This window comes from Solea senegalensis, linkage group LG12 (genome assembly GCF_019176455.1).
Source record: "Solea senegalensis isolate Sse05_10M linkage group LG12, IFAPA_SoseM_1, whole genome shotgun sequence".
Taxonomy (NCBI): domain Eukaryota; kingdom Metazoa; phylum Chordata; class Actinopteri; order Pleuronectiformes; family Soleidae; genus Solea; species Solea senegalensis.
The window spans coordinates 2125078-2145311 of record NC_058032.1 but is presented as its reverse complement, the minus strand read 5'-3'; the positions used below and the strand labels follow the sequence as shown (position 1 = coordinate 2145311).

The 20234-nt window shown below is 39.3% G+C and overlaps 1 protein-coding gene across 4 annotated transcripts in view; it reads right to left on the bottom strand.

Moving 5' to 3' along the window:
• Positions 1-20234, bottom strand: part of fstl5 (follistatin-like 5) — a 168471-nt gene that overhangs the window by 94404 nt on the left and 53833 nt on the right. For all 4 annotated transcript variants that reach the window (XM_044040724.1, XM_044040726.1, XM_044040725.1 and 1 more), the window contains exon 4: positions 10257-10505. In XM_044040724.1, coding sequence (XP_043896659.1) covers positions 10257-10505 — 249 coding nt within the window. The remainder of the gene's footprint in view (positions 1-10256; positions 10506-20234) is intronic.

Genomic DNA, 20234 nt, shown 5'->3' with positions numbered 1-20234 from the left:
TCATTTTATGTTCTTTTTAAAGTCATACGGTTCATCCTTGATTCAAAGGATGAACATGACGCTCCCTCCGGGTGTTTAAAATAGCAGCTTCATGACAATGAGACAGCTGTGACTGTCACCTTGACTTTTATTTATTTATTTATTTTAGTTGTTCCTCAAGTTCAAATGTTTGTTCCACATTTGTCCCTCAAAAGTTTTTCTAATATGTTGTGATCGTGTTCACAAACACTGCCTGGCTGACTTGAACAATGGAAACAAAGGTTGCACAGAAGTTATTTTCCATGGGCTACGTAAGCATCTACAGCACGTTTGTGTATTGGGATCACATATAAAGAGCTCTTGTGTTTGACTGAATAAAATTAAAGAATCCAATCACCAACACACACTTTCCTACATCTCGCTTCACGACCGCGCACATTTAGTATAACAAATGGAGAAATGACTGCACTTTGTAAATGTCTGGGTGTCTTGAGGTGCTCTTCACCTTTCTTGAGGACGCAGCTGTTGTTGTTAATTTATGACTCACTGCAGTCTAACGTCTTTGGAAAAAAAAAAAAACAAGTGTAACAAGTGTAATCACATTTAAATTTATCCAACTTGCATAATGTTTGGACTGCAAAATATTCACTATTTTTCTACTATTTTTTGTACTTTTTTGTCCTTGTTCTTTCCAGTTGAATGTCTGTAATGTTATGTTCATGTTCATGTTTAATGTACAGCGTGTGCTAAGCATAAAACCGGAGACAAATTCCTTGCATGTGTTCACATACTTGGCCAATAAAGCTGATTCTGATTCTGAGAAAAACAAAAACAAACGAGTACAGTTTACAAATTCCGCCCGCTGAGTTATCACCTTGTCGCTGAAGTGACTGCCAACATCTGGTGACTTTAAGATGCCTTTGGAAAACAGGCAGTCGACATAAATAAGGCGAGCAGATCAGGTGGACATAATTTAGTGGACGATACAGAGAGTATTCCATTTACGACAGCAGCTGCCATATAAACCTATGACCAATGACTTAGCAGCTAATTTACGCGACGTGATGGGGCTTCAGTGTTTTGTCACTTTGACAGGAGTCAGGGTTGTGAAAATCATGAACTACAGGCTTTAAAATTAGACGAGTGCAGCAGCTCCAGACCATCCTTCAGTAAATATTAACTGACCTGGCCATCTGCAGTGGCTTTTCACCCTCATTTTCCCTCTGAAACTCCTCTGTACTCCATGATCCGGTGTGATTTCACCTTTCGATCAGTAACACAAGGAAGACAAATATCGGGGTTTTTTTTTTACGACTTGCGTTTGTGGAATCTTAGGCAGAGGAATGGAAACGTGTCTCGCAGAGCACAAGGCAAGTGGGAGATTTATAATAAGTGTCTTGTCAAAAGGGAAAAAAAAACTATGAGATCACATATTATGTTCAGGTAAATTTTGATTCACCTTGACATAAAGTTTCGCCCTCATCTCGTTTTCCATCTCGGCACATAATTGAATCTGTATTAACATTGGTTATGATCTGTCCTTCACCAGTGCTGCTGCACGAGGAGAGCTATTTCTGTGAGCTTTATACATAAAGAGTGATGACACCATTGTGCTCTGAAATTTCCTGTGTCATATCAGTTTTCAACAAATGCTCCACCGCTGGTCCCTGCAGCGATGTCATCCATCTCCAGTCTGCATCACTCTTCATTTGGCTTTAATAAGGTAGGCTAACGGTGCCATGTATTCAGTGATATGACTATCATTAACAGATGCTTTTGTCAAGAGAACGAAGCCGGAAAGAAAAGGAAAAAAGCAAAAGAAAAAGAAAATCAATGAAACAAAAGCGACATCACTTTTTGTTTCACTCCAGCACAGACTGTGTTCCGATAGCCTGAAGCTAACCAAGACGGAGATTTATACACGTCAATTCCACCACTGGAACAGAGACATATGGTGCGGATGCTAAACGTCACTGCTCTAAACAATTATCATTTACAGCGTTTTTAATATAATATGCTGGAGAATTCACACACAACATTGTCAATAACCACTTGTCGATGAACCGTAACGGTAGCGCCGGCAGCGGTAATGCTGTACAATTAAATATACTGACGCAGACAAGAGTACAGCGCGGAGATAACTACATATATCATACAAGATTCCCCTCGGAGCATTTGGGCATCATCTCCAACCTCCGACAACCGCACCGGAGGACGCTGGTACAGAAGGAGCGGATGCTGCAAGATTTTCTCCTGATGACGCGTTCATTCGGGGGCCGCTGAGTTCAGTTTAATTTTGTATAATTCTGCATCTTTGCATTGTTCATATTTGCAGAGACATTGCTGAAAATAGTGAGCTGCAGAGAAACAAATTTTCAGGTATTATGCCACCTGACTCTGGCCTTGTACTCATCATCATCATCATCATCATCATGACAAGAACTAATTTCCAGTAAAAATGATACAATGAGGAGTGGCATTGAGCTTAGAGGCTGAGGAATTTCAAGGCTGACTGTATGTTACCGTGTTGGCATCTCTCCATCAGGTAATGGTCTCTTTGACCTTTATTTTTTCACAGCTGTGATAAGGCTGTTGTCACAAACGTCCACTTTCAAACCCACAAACATCCATGGTATCCCTGCTTCTCCTGTGGTGTCAATTCACACTGCCTCTGTTGTGCCTGTGTGATAGCGTGTGCTCTCATTCATTAAAGACTGTCTGATCCTACTTCACTTGATGTGGTACAACAATAATGACAATATAATCTGGATGAATTGGGGAAAAAAAAAGGGGTTTGGTTTTGGTTTCCAACATCTCAAACAAACCTTAAACCAACAGAAGAGGTCACAGAGGACCTCAGAGGGAACGTGCGAGTGACAATGGTTTGGATGTCCTTGCAGATTTAATGATCCACAGGTCTAGATTTTAATGAGGAGCTTGTTCTTTGGCACCACTGTTGATGACAACGCCAGGTCTCTCATTAAAAGAGAGTGAGAGGACGCTCTCTTTTACTGTACACAAGCTCATCTCACTGATCTCAGAGGAGCGCCTCTCTCCGGTGGGAACGATGCAGACACATCGTTAAAGTAGAAGGTCTCTAGAGTCCCAGAGCTACGACGCATCATGATCATGTTTTTCTTGGTGGAGCCCAAGAGAGTTGTCCACCAAGAGTTTGTTCTACTAAGATTCAAAGGAAGCATCTGACAACGAAGGTACTGCAGTTTAACAAGCCTCACTTTCATCAACACAACCTAATTCGAGACGTTCATGTTAACTGCATTTGTATGTATTTGTGTGAACAACATAAAATGCATCAAGGCTAGACACTATAACCTGACTGAGAAAGACCCTTCTTTTTACTTTTTACAGAATGTTTACTTTGATAATGTTAGTTATTGAGTTATTCATGAATTTCCTCATTACTTTAAAAAGGTGAGAGTTGAAATTAATTAGATATCACTGGAAAAAATGTTGATCATGCAGTCATTATGCACTGGAGTATGTAAAAAATATGAAATACATCAGTAAAGCCAGTCTTAGGGTCTGTTATCATAAGTGTTAGAAGAGATGGCACTTTCTATTAAATATGTGTGATGTGAGAAAATGACTAATATTCTAAAATACTCAAAGACTGACTTCCTTCTCCACTTCCATGTTAGATAAATATGCACAAATGATTGGTGACCAAGTCAATGGCTTATAAATTGCCATGGGACATCAACTGTCAACCGTGTATCGATTTCTCCTGCTCTTTTATTACTATTATGCAAAATCAGAAAAGCTCTCGCCCTGAGTAATTTCTCATCCACAAAGGGTTAAACACATCCCGTCTCTGTGTGTTCATCAGATCACATCACTGCCCTTGTCTCTTCCCATTTTCTTCACGTCCCTGATTTCTTTTTTTTTGTTTTTTCTTGTTGCACACAGAGCTGAGCTTTGTCTCAGACTCAGCGTATCTACATCTACAGACTTTTTAAGACTGTGCATGTGGTGTGTGCGAGTGTGGAGGACCCGACTTCAATGCTACAACAATAATGGCTGATGCCAAGGATTTGCTGTTGGACTTTTGATGGCCGCTTTGTGTCTCTCCAACTTCACTCTGCATGTCCCCTGTAAAGCCTCTATTTCCAACGTCTCACGCTGTAGCGTCCTCTTACATAAGGTGCAGCGGGCTTGAAACTGGTTTTCAACTGGTTTTCAACTGGCTTCAACCACTCGTGGAAATCACTGCGTTTTAGCCACGCTTCATTGAACCTGCACTTCCCCATTTTGGTGCAAGTAACAAGCTAATCCAATCCTCGTGTTGCCAGACTGGCTCAGGTTGGGTGTGAGCTGATAAATTCTGAGCGGGCTGCAATCAACGTTTGTAGTTACCGGTTCCGTGTTTGTTCTGTTGTTATATATTAACGTCACATAAATCGACGCATTTACCCCCAAAATGAAAGAATACTTGGCGAAACTCTATTTAAGATTTTTTTGTAAGGCCTAAAATTCAGATTATTGTATTTTAGACTTTTTAAGACCCTGCAGACTTGAGACTACAGTAAACCTGACTGTTGTTCTACTTATAGCAACTGGTAAAATGGTAGAGAGGTCAAAATGATTGTAATAACCGAGTTATTAGTATGACTGCACTACTAATTTTCTAGATACAACCAGCAGCAGCTCCGTTTACATATGGGTATGACACAGCAGCATGGTTATATAAAGTATGCAGTGCAACCACAAGTCAGGCAAGTATTCAAAAAAGAATAATTTGTGTATTGCAGGCCCGGAGGATTTACATAGATCCAAATGTCTGACAGTTTTCTAAATGTGTGATCTCCCAGATAACTGGATATGCTGAATGCACTGAAACCACTTACTTGATGCACCACAGCCTTTAGCCCTAATTGTCTCCACTTGAGGCCGCAGAAATTGCTCGTCTTCATGCATGCGCGTGCACGCACGCACACACACACACACACACACACATTGCCCTCTGAATATTGGACAGGCTTTTTTTTGTTCACCACTTAATTTTCAATCAGAGCCAATCCTGGCTAAGTTTACAAGCAGTGCAAAGGGAAAATGGGGGTCATATGCTTTTTACAGTGCTAATGAGAAGCTTCAATCAACCCAAGGCTGTCATTTTTTTATCCCGTCTTCCACAGCAGATAACAGGGCAGAGAAAAGGTCTGGCTGACAAAGCCATGTCCATCTCCAACACAGGCCCATCCGACTGGGACCCAACAGTTGACTTAAGTTTTATGGTTACCCTGATATCATGTGGTCCAATGAAGACATCACCATGGCAGCTGAATACAGTGTATATTTATATATCTAAGACATCTGTGTATGAATAAACTGATGTTGGTGTTAAATTCTAAAAAAACAAGCAATACCATACACTACCCAAGAGAGCACTTATTATGTAAATCTGTAATATAAACAAAAGTGATGTGACTTGAGTGCATTACTAACACAATGTTTAATGAAAATTTACACTGGAGGACGAGCTGTGTTTAAACTGCTGTAGTGTAGCAGCAGCGGTGGCAGAGTGGAAGGTTTTTCTCGCATCTGATTTCAATTTAAACATAATTAAAACTAGGTTTTCCACTAACTGTTTGGCCATTGAATGTAAGTGGCTGATAAATTAAAAACCAGCTCATTACAGTTTCATTAGACTGTGTATATCTAACAACAAACAAGTATGAGCCACTTTTTGGCAGTCAGCAGAGCAATAGTGAAACGGGCATATCATCCATCCTGCACCGACAGGTCCTTTATAATATTTTGTTTTTAATTTAACAGCCTATTGTTATATATCGACTCCCAGATGAATGGACAGTAAGATAAGCGATGATAAGTTTTTCATAAAGTACTGGTCGCAACAACTGAGCGAACAAATCAATCTCCAAATCTCGCCAACACATAATTTAATGTTAATATATTGTATTTGCAATGTGTGCCATTAACGTCAGGGTAAAATGCTTTATACATTAGTGATCAATTCAATTCAGCATAACTAAATCTTCTAAATGCATCACTGTTGGCTAACTGGCAGAGTGCACTAGGTTTTTGGAAGTAAGGGAAATTACTGTCTTTCCAATGACAAATTCAGCTTCAAAAAAAGATAAGTCCCTCCTTTATTGAGCCAGAATAACAACCAGCACTAACACTGACATACAGTACATGTTTTCACATCCTTAAAAAAATCAGCAACTGATTCAGAACACAGAAAATGAATTATGGGTGTGACAACACTTTAAAATCTATAACCATTCCAGTGGACTTGCAAGGCTGCACTTGAGAGCTGTGATCTTCTGACCTACGGTCAACATGCTTCGAGCCCTGTGAAATCCATATTATTCTTTTTAAATTTCCATTTTATTTTATCTGAACTTGTGTTTAATATTTAGACTATACTATATAGTCCATAATATATATACACACAGACCAACCCTAACCCTCCAGGAGGTCCAGGAGACTGTGAAGAATTTACAGAGCAACACTCTGAATTTGGGAGTTACTTTTGAATTTTGTAACTTTATACACAGCGCGTTTGTCTCAGATGGCTGCTTAGACATTGTTGTGAAGAGAAGCTGCACTGGTCCCACACACATAATGGCCATATCATGACAAATTTGGCAAGATACCGTGCATTCTTGTTCGCAATGACAGCGTTCAACACGTTCATTAAAGACAGTTTTGCAGGTACAGCCTTTGGCGATAAACCAATGTCCATGACAAGACTTTTAATCAAAATTGGCAAGAATTCAACTTGAGGATATGGATTTGTGTAACCAATAACCAATTCTAATGATGAAGCAAAAGAAAAAGTATGCAAATAACCTAACTTTTCCTACCAGGCAGTCAAACGTGAAGAAGCCTCTTGGACAGGAAGTGAAACACCTTCAACAAAACCCATTCAGGTCCAGCTGCCTCTGTACACTTGAAGAAACAATAACCTGGACGATTGAGAACCTTCACAGACTTCTTACTTGGTTTAGTTAATCCTCTGGGCAACATGAACACTCTGTAACACAATTTCATGGCTGTGACCCGGGTGGTGGACTGACAGACTGAGACATAACCATCGACAGAGCCAGCTGCTAACACGGTTGAAAAGTAATCACCGCACTAATTGAAATCTGCACCCAACACAGACGGAGACACAAAAGGGACCAAAAAATGTGTAGTCCACTGAAACTGAATAGCAGGAAATGCATCATTATGCTGGAATAACGAGGATATATCTCTATACTGCTAGGTAAATTAAATTCATTACCTGGAGGACAAATAATCAAGTGACACATTCAACAAGCCACTGAGGGCACATTCCATTTTTACCAACCAATAACTTGTGAATCATAATGACATCTAGATTTTATTGTAAGCTCTATTCCATTTGCTCAATTATCCATTTCCTCTGAATTGTCATGGCGCCTTTTATGTTTGCAACAAAGAAGAGTCTCTGCAGCCGATTATATATGAAGCGCTCCCTCCGATTTCAAATGTAAGGCTTTAAAGACTGTAAACAACATTTCTATCACTCATAGTTTTATTTTTCAATATTTGAAAGTTTTGAAGAGAAAACAATGTCTTTGGCAGAGATTACTAATCACTCCAGCAGGTTCCCGAGTCGTCCTCCTGAAACTCTCACCCGATGTGAAATTGATTACACGTCAGTCACAGTAGAAAGAAAAACTGGAAAGAAAAGGGGATGAGATGAGAAGGAGGAAAAAAGGCACTTGTCTTTTTTATTCCGTCTTTTGGCTGCTGTTGATCTGATATTGATTGCCTGACACTGGTCAAATATCCTTGTCTGCATTGCGGGTAGATAGTGATTGGATGTGGAGGGGGCAGACTGGCAGGACAGGACACATGAGAGAGGCTGATTAGGGCTGTCACACCCGCCAGGGATGTATCATTGATTTGAATGTCTCTCTGGGATTTTGATAGAATGGATGCGTTGACTGTTGAACACTGGCAAACTCACCTACAGTGTTACTGCACCACTGTTACAAGGCAGTTTATATCAGGGTTGTCACTGTAACCTCAAAGATGAGAGGCTGCAAAACGAACAAGTTTAGGGTAGAGGATTACAAGCCCATGCCAAACAACTGTGCATGACGTCCCCTTGTAGTCAGACTGCCTGTCAGTAAGTGACAGGCAGACATATTGTGTAACTTCCTCTTCCCAACTAAGTTTGATATTCTTAAATCATGTGGCCATTGATCCACTGGAAATGCACTCATTTTAATAAGTTTAATTCATCACAACCCTCAGCTTCTGTTAGCAACACTCCGACACCCATGGCACTTTTACACAATACAGTTCTAGCAAGACTTGACTCTACTCGGTTTGATATCAGGCACGTCGGGTCTTAATAGCACAGCTGCACGAAACTGCTGTGACACAATATAGTGAAGAGCAAAGCACTTTTTGGTGTACTGAATCATTAGAATCGGTTAATTAAAAAGATCAGTTCAGTACTTCCTGCATGACTGGAGCACAGACTAAAATACGACTGAAGGTGTTGGGATTTGGCTCTTGGTCGCCGGCTTTTAGCAGTGCTGTTGCTAAATATACCAGACTTTTAGCTTCATAATTCAAGTAAAGGAAGGAGAACCACATAGTAGAGATTGGAATATTGGATGGTATTAATCACTGAATTCGTCAAACACTCTAGTGCTCATCGTAAAAGCTAACAGAAGCAGGTAACAAGATGCATTCAAGGACCCTGGTAAATTTCATCACTTCTGCAGGATCTACAGCATGTTGAGCTCAGAGAAGCTGCTTAGCAAATAGTTGTCATTACAGGAGAAAGACTTGTTTTTACAAACATAAGCAACATTTATTTTGGATCTTTTTAATATATTACCAATAGTCACAGTAACTGATCAACTTTTTTTTTTATAATCAAGTGAATAATTGAATAGTCATGCTCAGCTCTACCACAGAGTTTCATGCTCAACAGTATGTAGATCAAAACATTCCCCTCTCTTTTATCGAGCTCCATCTCAAAGTTACCAAGGAGCTAAGCAGAATCAACGCAGACGTGTTCAGTTGTCTGTGAATACTAAGAATATGCTTTATCTGAGCTGTCTGCAACTAATACCCTTCACCCCACATAAAGAGGATGGGTGTCAGGAACTCTCACTTCAACAACACCAAGCTTTACAAAAGGAAGAGTAGCTTTGTTTCCAGGGACCAAGAATAATTGGCATGTTTATACAATCAATGGTACAATGGTAGAAGGCAGTCAAGCATCTCTGGGGAAATATGAACACAACAGCTCGACCACCTGCTCCTGCCTCTATGCCAGGTGATGCATTTTACAAAGAGCATTATAAGTGGTCCTTTGCTCTTTAAGTTGTATTAACGTTTCAGCGTTATACTGTATGTTTCATGTCCCCAGTCCTATAATGGTCTACATTGTGGAATAGTTTGATTTAATTTCACATCTGTTATACTATATGTGCTTGTACTCTGACATGACACATTACATTATACAATAGAACATGTATAATTACTTCACAATGGTAATTGTTTTACTGCGATCATTAAAGAAACCACCGTAATTATAATTCTTCTCATCATGTTTTTCCCTGTATGATGCCCCCCACCCCCCTCATTGGCTCACCAACATCATTATTTTTCTTGATGCCAAATTAGGTTGCAGATTCTTGATGAATTCAGGACAGTTCTATCAGCAACAAACGAGTCAGAATGCAGAATCTTATGTTCAGAGAAATAAAATCAATTATATGTGAATTTGCTCCATCGATTAACTGATTAATCCACTGATTAATCCATAGATTAATCAAGGGTTTTTTTGTTTTGTTTTTTACAAAACAGTGATCCAGCACTTATTATTATTGACCATAACCGCTGAAATGCAATCTTTTCAACAAGTGATTTAGCTTTTGGATCGAAATGATCTATGTCAACATGCCAAAAGCAGAAAACCAGAAGGGAATTACCTGAGGGTGGTAGACTGGTTGTTTACAAAACAAGACTGGCGTTGTCGATTAGCTCATGAGACTGCATTTATCTGCTAAGGCAAGTTCCTACTCATCTTGTATCTCATGCTCAAAGGTGATAATAATAGCCCCCTTTCATGTCATTTTTACTTTTCTGTTCTTTTAGGTCATTAGTGACTGATGTATGGACCTGTGGACCAACACAGTAGGTCAAACTCCTCAGCTTTTAGTGGAAAGCACAGCTGCAGAGGGTACAGAGCAGAGACAAAGTGTCCTGCATTAAAGAAAGGTCTTCTACAAAGTGCTTACCTTTGTAGAAGCACTCCTCACTGTGCATGATGGTGATCCTGTGTCCTCCGAGGCAGGAGGCCCGGTGGAGTTCACAGTGGTTCTGGTACAGCTTCCCATCTGAGCCGCACACAGGTTTGTAGTGTGGTTTACACTGATCCAAGCACTTGCACTCCCCTTGGCCAGTCTCATGGTTGACGGCACAGTGGCGCCCCAAGCCACAGTACTTGTGTTCACATGGACTGGGATAAGCATTGTGTCCCAAAAAACCTGCAAAAACACACAAAAAGTAGCATGTGTTAATCAGTCAATACAGCTCTTATTAGCGAGTGGGCCTCATTTACGCAGTTTCAGTCCCATCAAGCCTTAGGGAATCCCCATCGATGCTGGATGATGTTTTTCCTCAACGAACAATGTGTCTGTCAAACTCATTAATTATGCAACACAAGTTCTCTGGAAAGCACTTACTGCAGGAAGGATTAAAGGAAGTGTGTTCGTATGAAGCCCAGTATCACCACAAACGCCATGCCTAGAAAAACATCTGTGATATGTAATGTTATTATATTGTTTGTTTGCTAATATATGCGTATATGCGAGCGTAGAACACATTTCGTCACTTATAAGGTTGTCTCAACAACCAGATAACAGTGGAGAAGGAGCAGTCCATCTTGCTGACTAAAACACTTAAAATGACCTCCATAGAGTGACAAAAGGTCAGATGCCACTGAGTATTCATTTGATCTAAGGGCTGAGGTGCAAAATGAAAAAGCAGGAAAACAGTCCTTGAGTGAAACATTCATTTGCGACTGGCTCCGGGGCTGCAGTTCTACGGCCGACCTTGACCTCTGACCACAGTGTGGAGGAAGCAGGAGTAGGAGAACTTCCCCATGGGGATGAGTGGAGTAGCAGAGGGGGGAAAAGCTCATTATCGAGCCGAAACTATACAGTACAAATGTACAGTGCTTGTACATTGCTTTCAGTTGAGAAAACACATATATACACACATATATATGTACACATATACATTTATATACACATATATATACACACACATATATATCTATCTATATATATATATATATATAGATATATACATATATACATACACACACACGTGTATATATCTATATATATATATATATATATATAGATATATACATATATACATACACACACACGTGTATATATCTATATATATATATATAGATATATATATATATATATTTTGATGTAGCACAGAAAACTGAGTAATCTATGACTAAAATAACGTGATAAACTGTGGGACAGAGAATGACTAAAATGTCTGGGAAGATAATTTGTAAATTTGGTAACATTTATTGGTGAATTTGCACGTTGTAGTGTGTTAGAGAGCCTATGTAACCTTTAGTTAACCAACTAGCTGAAGATTTTTAATGTATTTATCCACTGGAATAAAAACACGGGGGGACCAAAAATGGTATCCTCCATAGAGTTAACCATGCTTTTGATATGAATTTGAAAAGGCTCAAATAAACAGTTTGTACAATCAATTAGTTGTACTGGTTGTTATTTTCTTTTTAATTTCTACACACTGGACCGTTAAGAGTGTTATTACTTTGAATTTCTCTCAATTGAGGATTCTATTGTGGACTCAATCTGTATGATCTGAAAAAAAAAAACATGATGTACAGTACATGTACTGCATCAAAAATATGTTCCGTCTCAGAATGTAAAGGGATGTAATAAACAGAGAGAAAAGAAGAAGAAAATCCTGTTAAATCTCCATGGTACATAAAGTTAAGGACATAATGGGTTGATGGCTATGACTACAAATGATTATACATTTGTCCACCTCTTATTCCATTTGGGAAAAGGTCGTTGCAATTGAAATGATTAGTGTGCTATCCTTCAGAAAATTGGCTATATTATGAGAGTAACAATAAATATAAAAAATAAATCTTTTTAAATGTCACGGCAAGCATGGAGATTTAATGACTTCAATGACAGCCTCAAATGTTAAACACACAAGCTGAACACTAAGCACCCCAGCACAGCGGTTTTTCAATAAATCTGTGACAACATAGACTGCATCATGGTCTCCTGAATTCTTTTTCAATGAACAAAAACAAATACATTTTTTACTTTCCCTTTGCATATCAACTTATTTGTCAGAGTTCAATATTATTGGTCTAAACCATTGGGTTATCTTGAATCCATAACAAAGACGAATCCTGCTGGGATTCTGCAGATCTTTGTCTATCCGTGGCTCTCGCTGATAATTTGCAGATTGATTTTACACAACTAATGTCTTCTTCACACAAACACACACAGATCATTATATATAGGCAGCTGTCTGTATATAATATATATTATATACAGTATATAATGTATACTATATATATATATATATATATATATATATATATATATATATATATATATATATATATATATATATATATATATATATATATATACACACATATACGCATCTATATGTATAGCTATCAGTTATCAGCCCGAGCACTCCCTACACCACAAGGGATATCAGCAAAAAGCCCAATATCATGCATCCCTAACCTAAAATAATTTTTCTTTTTGACAGTGTCTGCAAAAAGTTCACCGTCATCACAAAGTATTCAAAGTGAAAGCATCTGCAAATATTTGGTGTCAATGTTTTTTTCCATTTATTTCCCTCTAGCATCCACTCCTAAAAGGGACCAAAACAGAGAGAGGAGAAGCAAAGCGGGATTATAGTTTTTAGGTTTCATGTTCATCTTGAATAAAACCACCAAGGTTAAGGCTGAAGACAGTTTGGAGTTTGAGGTCTTCAAGAAATTCACATCAAACGCCTGCTTTGCTGTGCCAATGTCACCATAATGTGCATAAAGGAATGAAAAGTCGGCCCTCTGACCTGCACATGATGGTCATTCTTGGGAGTTTCACTGCATTTCCTACAGATATGTGCCCAATTGAAATGCGCACCAAAAAAAACATTGCAACACCACTGTGGAGCACAGTTTGGCATCCACAAACTTTACACTGCACACCGTGTCTCACCATAGACCAATAAATATTGACTACTGCACAGTGCTCCGTGGCATTAATTACAATCTATGATGCATTTGGCTTTGAGCAGAAAGGTCTCCTAAGTCACCAGAAAAGCAAGATTAACATCCATTGTGAGCAGATGGTAACAGTAATACATTTGCAAAAAGGAAGTGCTTCTAAAGTCTAATGCATCACATTGAATTAGTATCACTCCATCGCAAAAAATTACAGAAGGAAATAGAAAGCTGCATGTAATTACATCATCATCTTAAAGTAATTGCAGGGTTTGTTGTTTTTTGACACACTTAAAAACCACGAATTTTCAAAGTTTTTTGGCGCTCCCCGAGATTATCTGTGTCATTAAGTCCTTTAATTTCACTCTTGACGGCAATGTGACTTTCAATTAAATGTGCTCATGAATATCTGACGCTGGGATTTAGCAGCTGGACGTCAGAGTAAACAAGCTGACATGAAGTGGTAAGCCTTGTTCACATCCCAAACATCTCCTCGCTCACAGCCCCCGCGTCATCCTCTCGCCGTCACAGAGGATTTAGATGAGAAACAAGTGTGTACACTGTGACCTGATTGGAGCCAGTCAATTTGCTAGTTTATTAATTCCCAGCGGTTCCCTGGCATAATGATTATTCAGTGAATTTGTGTCGCACAGCCAGGCACCCTCTGCCACCAGCAGGGTCAGCGAAGGGCGTAGTCATTTGTTATCAGTATGCACGTCCAGCAGTCTGGTCGTCAGCTGACATCAGGGACAAATGAGGAACAGTGCGCCGCCTTTCATTCATCGACGACCTATTACTTTTCAAGAACGTGTGCAGAAATACATGATGCCTCATATTCGGTGTGAACCCGAATTGTACTATATGCACTTTGTAAACAAGGAGCACAGGTCACGGTTAACAGCAGAGACGACCTAACTCACAGGCAGATGTGTCATTGCCACTCTTTTGACATTCTGTCGCATTTTGTGCCTGAAAAACATGTCACAAAAAAGACTGCACATGGTTAAAACAGCAGACTGGTGAATGCAGGAGTGCAGATCGTTCCCATTCTCTGGGAGTTGTCTGTTTTGTGCTGGAAATTCCTCCACTTCTTGAAAGAAGTCGTGAAGTGAAGCAGGTAGGTAGCAAGGCATTTCTATTCCATAATGCAAACTTCGGGAGAGAAGCACAAATCCGAGGCAAAGACAAACCAAGGACACGCACAACAAGGACTTTCACCACTGATCGCTGAATTTCTTTTCAGAACAGTGGTGATTGGATTGATAAATCACTGGCCATATATCATGGGTAGAATGTGATGACATGAGCATTTAGCTTCAGGCTATGTACATGCAGTGTAAACTGAGGAGGAATATAGCATGTGGTTTTCTGCAAACACACATACAGTGTCTTCAGCAGTCACAGATGTTGTTTTTTCCAGCATACATCGGTACCTTTTGTATCCAATTACAGGAAAATGACAGAAAACAACATTGTGGTATCAATGGATATAGAAACTGTTAAGAGTTTTATATCAGCAGCAGGTTACATGAACCCGACGTCTCAACATCACTGATAAAAACGTACTTTACTTAAAGCCGTCGCTGATGGTTCGATACTAGAGCTGCACACTATAAGTACAAGCTGCATGAAATCCCAATCTATCAGATTGTAGTTGCTGTCATTTCCACTTTACAGCTGCCTAACACATAAATGTTTATGTTAGCGAGTGATGAGTCTTAATTGTCTCTGCTATTATTTGGTTGTTTGGATGGACGGACAGACTAGGAGAATATGAATAGTAAATTAGGAATATTTCACAGAGAAACAAGGCATTGGTGCAAATATACCATATGACCTTTGTTTAAACTGTCATAATCAAAAACTGTAGCAATACAAACTTTGATTTCGGCACGGAGAAAACATTCAGGGGCAGAGAAAATTGGTCTGAATTATCTTATTAAAAACAAAAGGAGGCAGAAAATACAAACTGTTCAAGTAAAACATTGAAATCTCCACTGTGAGCATGAAGGGAACACTGAGGTCCAGACATATGTTACTCCTGTGTGCACCATTTGAAGGGCATCATCCCTCAGTGCTCGCATAATGAGGTGAACACTGTGTGAAGGGATCACTGATGTACAGGGACAAGGCTAACATAATCAGATAGTCATTGCAGATGGATCAAAGCCCCAATACCACCGCAAATAGACAAGCCCAGGGAACAACACAAAGTTCCATTAATGGGAACTGCCCTCCGCAAAATGTGTAACCACCTGCTGTCTTTGTAAAGCAATGCAAGCTGCCTCCAAATCTCTGGTGCTTATGCTGCATCTAAATTCTCGCACCCATTTGAGCAATATGCCCCAATGCTTTGAGGGGTGTTCACTTTTGGATGAGCGTCTCCTCTTCAATACGTTGTACTTTGTTTGCCTCTTTGTTGAGGCCTTTGTTCTCCACCCAAACCATGAGCTGTTAGTTTGGTGCCCATCTGATGTTTTCCATTGCAGCAGCTCAGACTCCTGAGGGAGAGAGCACAGTGTGGTAAACAACAGTCAGAGGCTCTGAGCTCACTCGGTGCACTGACTCCAGCTGGCCCACAAGGCCAATGAAGGAGAACAAGGGGATGCAAATCACAATAAACAACTACTAAAACAATACTAAAACTTTTACACAAGCTCATAAACAATGTCAGTTTCCCTCATGATGGCTGACACTTTACTCGATATGGTTCCTTGAAAGTACAGTCAGGTAGACGAGGCTGTGTGGAGAGCTGCACACACCGATTTGCACAAACATCCACAGAAGCACATGCATCTGTATTTTCAGCCAACCTCGCTGTAAAAGTAAATAAAAATAAAAAGTTTTATTCATGGGGGAAGGTCTGAAATTGTCCAATCTGCCTTTACAGAGGTTTTTCTACTACATTGACTCAATTAAACTGTGACCATTAGTGGTATCTCAGGAACAGTTTGCTCCAGAGAGTCATCAGCTTATTGAGAGTCAATTATTTGTGACATATTTATGGCAAAAGGAATTTAATGACCTGGAACAACTGTTCATTTTCAGCCAATTTGAGCTGTAACATTGCACAGGTTCTGCAGATTTCATTTCAGATTTGCAATGAGATAATAATAATTTTAAAAAAGTATAGTGATTTAAGTTTTTTGTTTCCTGGAGATGTTAAAATTTACTGGGAACCATTTTCCAGTTGTCATCACATCACCTCCAAATTGACAAAATGCTAATATCTGTATCACATTAACAAAGACACCATGGCTATGCGACATCTATTGCATGTTCACCCGGGTAGCAACCAAGATAACATTCTGGTTATCTGGCAAATGAAACGTTAGCCCGCAGTGCTATGGGTCGCCCTCCTAAATAATGTGAATAATGAAATAGATGGAAACGGACATAATTTTCTATTTTCATTGTCTTTAAGTTGGATGGAATCTAGTTTGATTCAACAGGATTGTCAAACAATAAACACACTTCATCATTTAAGGTTACGAGTCATACCGATTACTAGACTACACATCATTACAAGGTCACTTTCATTTATTCGGAAAATGTATATGCTTGGCTCTATGTAATAATCCGTATGCTATCATTTCAAGTTCATGTCCACACCCTGCCACACTTCCAGAGGGCGCGCTCCGTAAGCAAATTCCAGCTTAAAGCAATTACTGTTTTACTTTGAGAGGCTACTGTAGCACATTTAAAATAAACCTGGCTGTCTTGAGCCAGAAGTATAAGCACACGCTGAAGTTAATTCCATACATATATATAAATGTAAATATGCATAATCATTTCTGCACACTCAGCTGTCATTTCACAAAACCTCCTGTGCTCTGAAGTTTTGAGATATACTGTACGTGACAACTTCACCGGAAGCATTCATGGCAGAAATCCTCATTTTATTTAGATGGAGGAAAGAAAAAAAATAAGTTGTCTGGTGGCGCTCAGTTACAGAAAAGCAGCCACGAGTCGTGTTGTGATGTTCGACTTCACGCATGTCAAGGCAAACTCTTATTTCTCTCTGCCTCCAAGGTGCAGACGTGCATCCATCACCTGCCCGAAAAGCACTTGTATGCTAATTGAAGCACTGTGACAACACTTTTACTCCTGGTGGCATAAACAACTCGTGAACATTTTACGAGGAGCTATTTGAGGCATAAGAGCTTTTTCAACCCTCTGGAGCTGAGTAACCCACTACGTTTAAAACATTGATGACTTCCCTTCCACCTCAATGAGTCCGTTCCATAATCATTCCTTTAAAAAGCAAAGCACAAGTCTTAAAGGAAACTGTGCTAGTTCAGCTTGGTAGACGTGAAATTGCCTGTGTCCGTCTGACTCTGCCTCCGTAGGTGGCGCTGTATCTCTCTATTGGTAGTGTGTACTGAGACAGTTTCCTGTTGACCTTTACATCACAGAAACACGAATGGCGAGATGGATCGTGCTGTGGTTCTGTACGTTTCGTACCTGCTGTACATGTTAATAGTCAAACGTGGGGGTTTTCTCTGTAGCTTTGGCTCTCGCCAACGTCATCGTTTATTTGGTCTTTTCTTGGCAACAGTACTGGATCAAAGACCGGGGGGGGTTTGTGGCAGAATGCCAAGTTCAACTAAGCATACACATGTAGGAGTAATCGGACTATGAACTGTAACTAACTTGTTTAACTGACGTTAAGAAAACTGACCAAAGCCAGACTAAAATTAGGACTTTTACCATGCATGTAACCACACTGACTTCCTTAGTCAGACAAACACCTTAGTGACTACTGGATGTTTGGATCATACGCTGCATATTTTAATTAATGTTCCCCTGCTCTTCCTTTAGCTATTTTTGTATTTGTATTCAATCCAGTTCAAATATGTGAACAGAGGACAAGTCCTTGGTATTATTACTAATTAAAAAAGGACCTACTCCTTAATAAGAAAGCCAATTTCTGCAATCTGCTGATTGGTAACAGTGCCAGCATTAGTTGGCGTCCTTGATTTCTAACTGTAAAAATACAACCCTCAACGTTTGCATTGTCAGTCGAGACATTTAACTGTAATGGGGGTGATTGAACAGTGAAATGCAATTTTCTCTACAAGTACAAGCAGTCACAAAGTTTAAGGGTCAAAACTACTGAGAAGAGAAAAAAAAATTCAATTATTGGGTATGACAGGATTGTGCGAGACGAAGAAATACAGCAAAGCGGGAAATGTATTACACATTTGAACAAGTCAGAAACAGGGACAGGCAGGTATAGGAGGCATATTTGCAATAGGGTGTTGTATGGCGAACATTCATCTTGCAGCTCTGCACAAACACAACTGACAGCGCACAAATAGACTGTGCTGGGTGTTTGTAAAATCTAACAGAGCACCGAAATCAAGTCATGGTCAATTTATTCATAATATGCTGCCTGACACATTCATCATACACCAGTCTGCAGAGCACAAAGAACATACTGTAAATACAAATTAAACTATGTAAATAAACCAAACATGGAATATTCTGTGGCCTGTCAGAGGGTTCCAAGATAAAAGCCACAACAGCTCCATATAACTGTCGAGGTGAATGGTCTTTATTTTAATTTTACAACTCTGAATTACAGCTGATTATTTAGGCTCCTTTGACACTGATCACAAGCAAAAAGGCTCCTTTAATGTAGTCGTGAAAGCGTTTTCTTTTAGCATAAAAGCTTTAAATCTTTGTTTACCCACAATTTATGCAGAAACAATGTCTGTTATCTACAAACACTGTGTTCCAGGAGATAAATTACACCCATTAAATATTACTTTCTGATGCAGCTTGTCTTTTTTTTCTACTAATTGCAAGAGTGGTTTAAAAATGTGGGGAATAACCCTTTGAGCAATGTCTTCTCCTTCAGGTTATATCAACAGCAAAAAGTCAGGTTTGGTTACAAAAATGCACTCATCAACAGACCAAACGATCTTAACCAGTAGACAGTTGGCCCAAAGCAAAAATAGCTGCAAAAACAATCAAGCAGAATCAGATCAATGCACCTTGGAGCCACTGAGCCAATCAATAAAACAAAAAATTCCATAAAAGACCATCCTGCCCCTCTGTGAGGAGCATTTTTGCATTTGTTTCTCCTGCTGCCAAAACCTTAGTTTAATCAGAGCAGGAAAACAATGGGAAATCAGTCACATGGCGATTAAAGCTCCGGTGAATCAACAGACTAATCCGGCACAATCATGTCTCGTCTTGTGCGGCTCATCACTTTTCAAATGTTATTTGAGTTTTGAAAAATTATTAGGCTGCCACTGTTTCTGCCACGTCAGCTGAGTGTGATTACAGATGGTAATTTAATCTCATCTTTGGACGGAACAACTTAGAAATGTCATAAGCTTAGCATAATCAGTCAGGGATGGAGTGAAATGCTGATTCATTGAAATGCACTGAAACTACATTTGCACAGGTAATGTCACTCATTTAAATGTTCAATAATTTACAAACAAGATATCTGTGACTCCACTTCTGCAACTAAATGTTTCACATTTAAAATTAAAAGAACGGAGTTGGGGAAAATATGCTTTACTTTAAAATTAAACCATCTAAACTGAATATAGTTGCCTGGTATTTGTCATAGCTGTGCATGTTTTCTTTGAAGAATGATTTGATGCATATGGGCTAGGATACGGAGATTTTTCTTTTATTATTATGGAGTCATTTGATTTGATACAATGAAGTTCTTCATTTAATGTATATATTCATTTTCAATTATAAGCAAAAAAAAATATTATTCCTCTTCCAGAATTCAACTATTACCTGAGCCTCAAGGCTTCACATTCTCTCAACTTCACAAGGCTACTGTCAACAATAACTACTACAAGGTTACTGTCAAGGGCAGGTCAATAGAAGCAAATACTGGGGGAATTTGCAAATAGAAGGGGGAAAAAGATTTCTTAGAATGACAAAGAAAAAGATTGAAAGTTTGCTCCGTTCCTGTGTGGACATG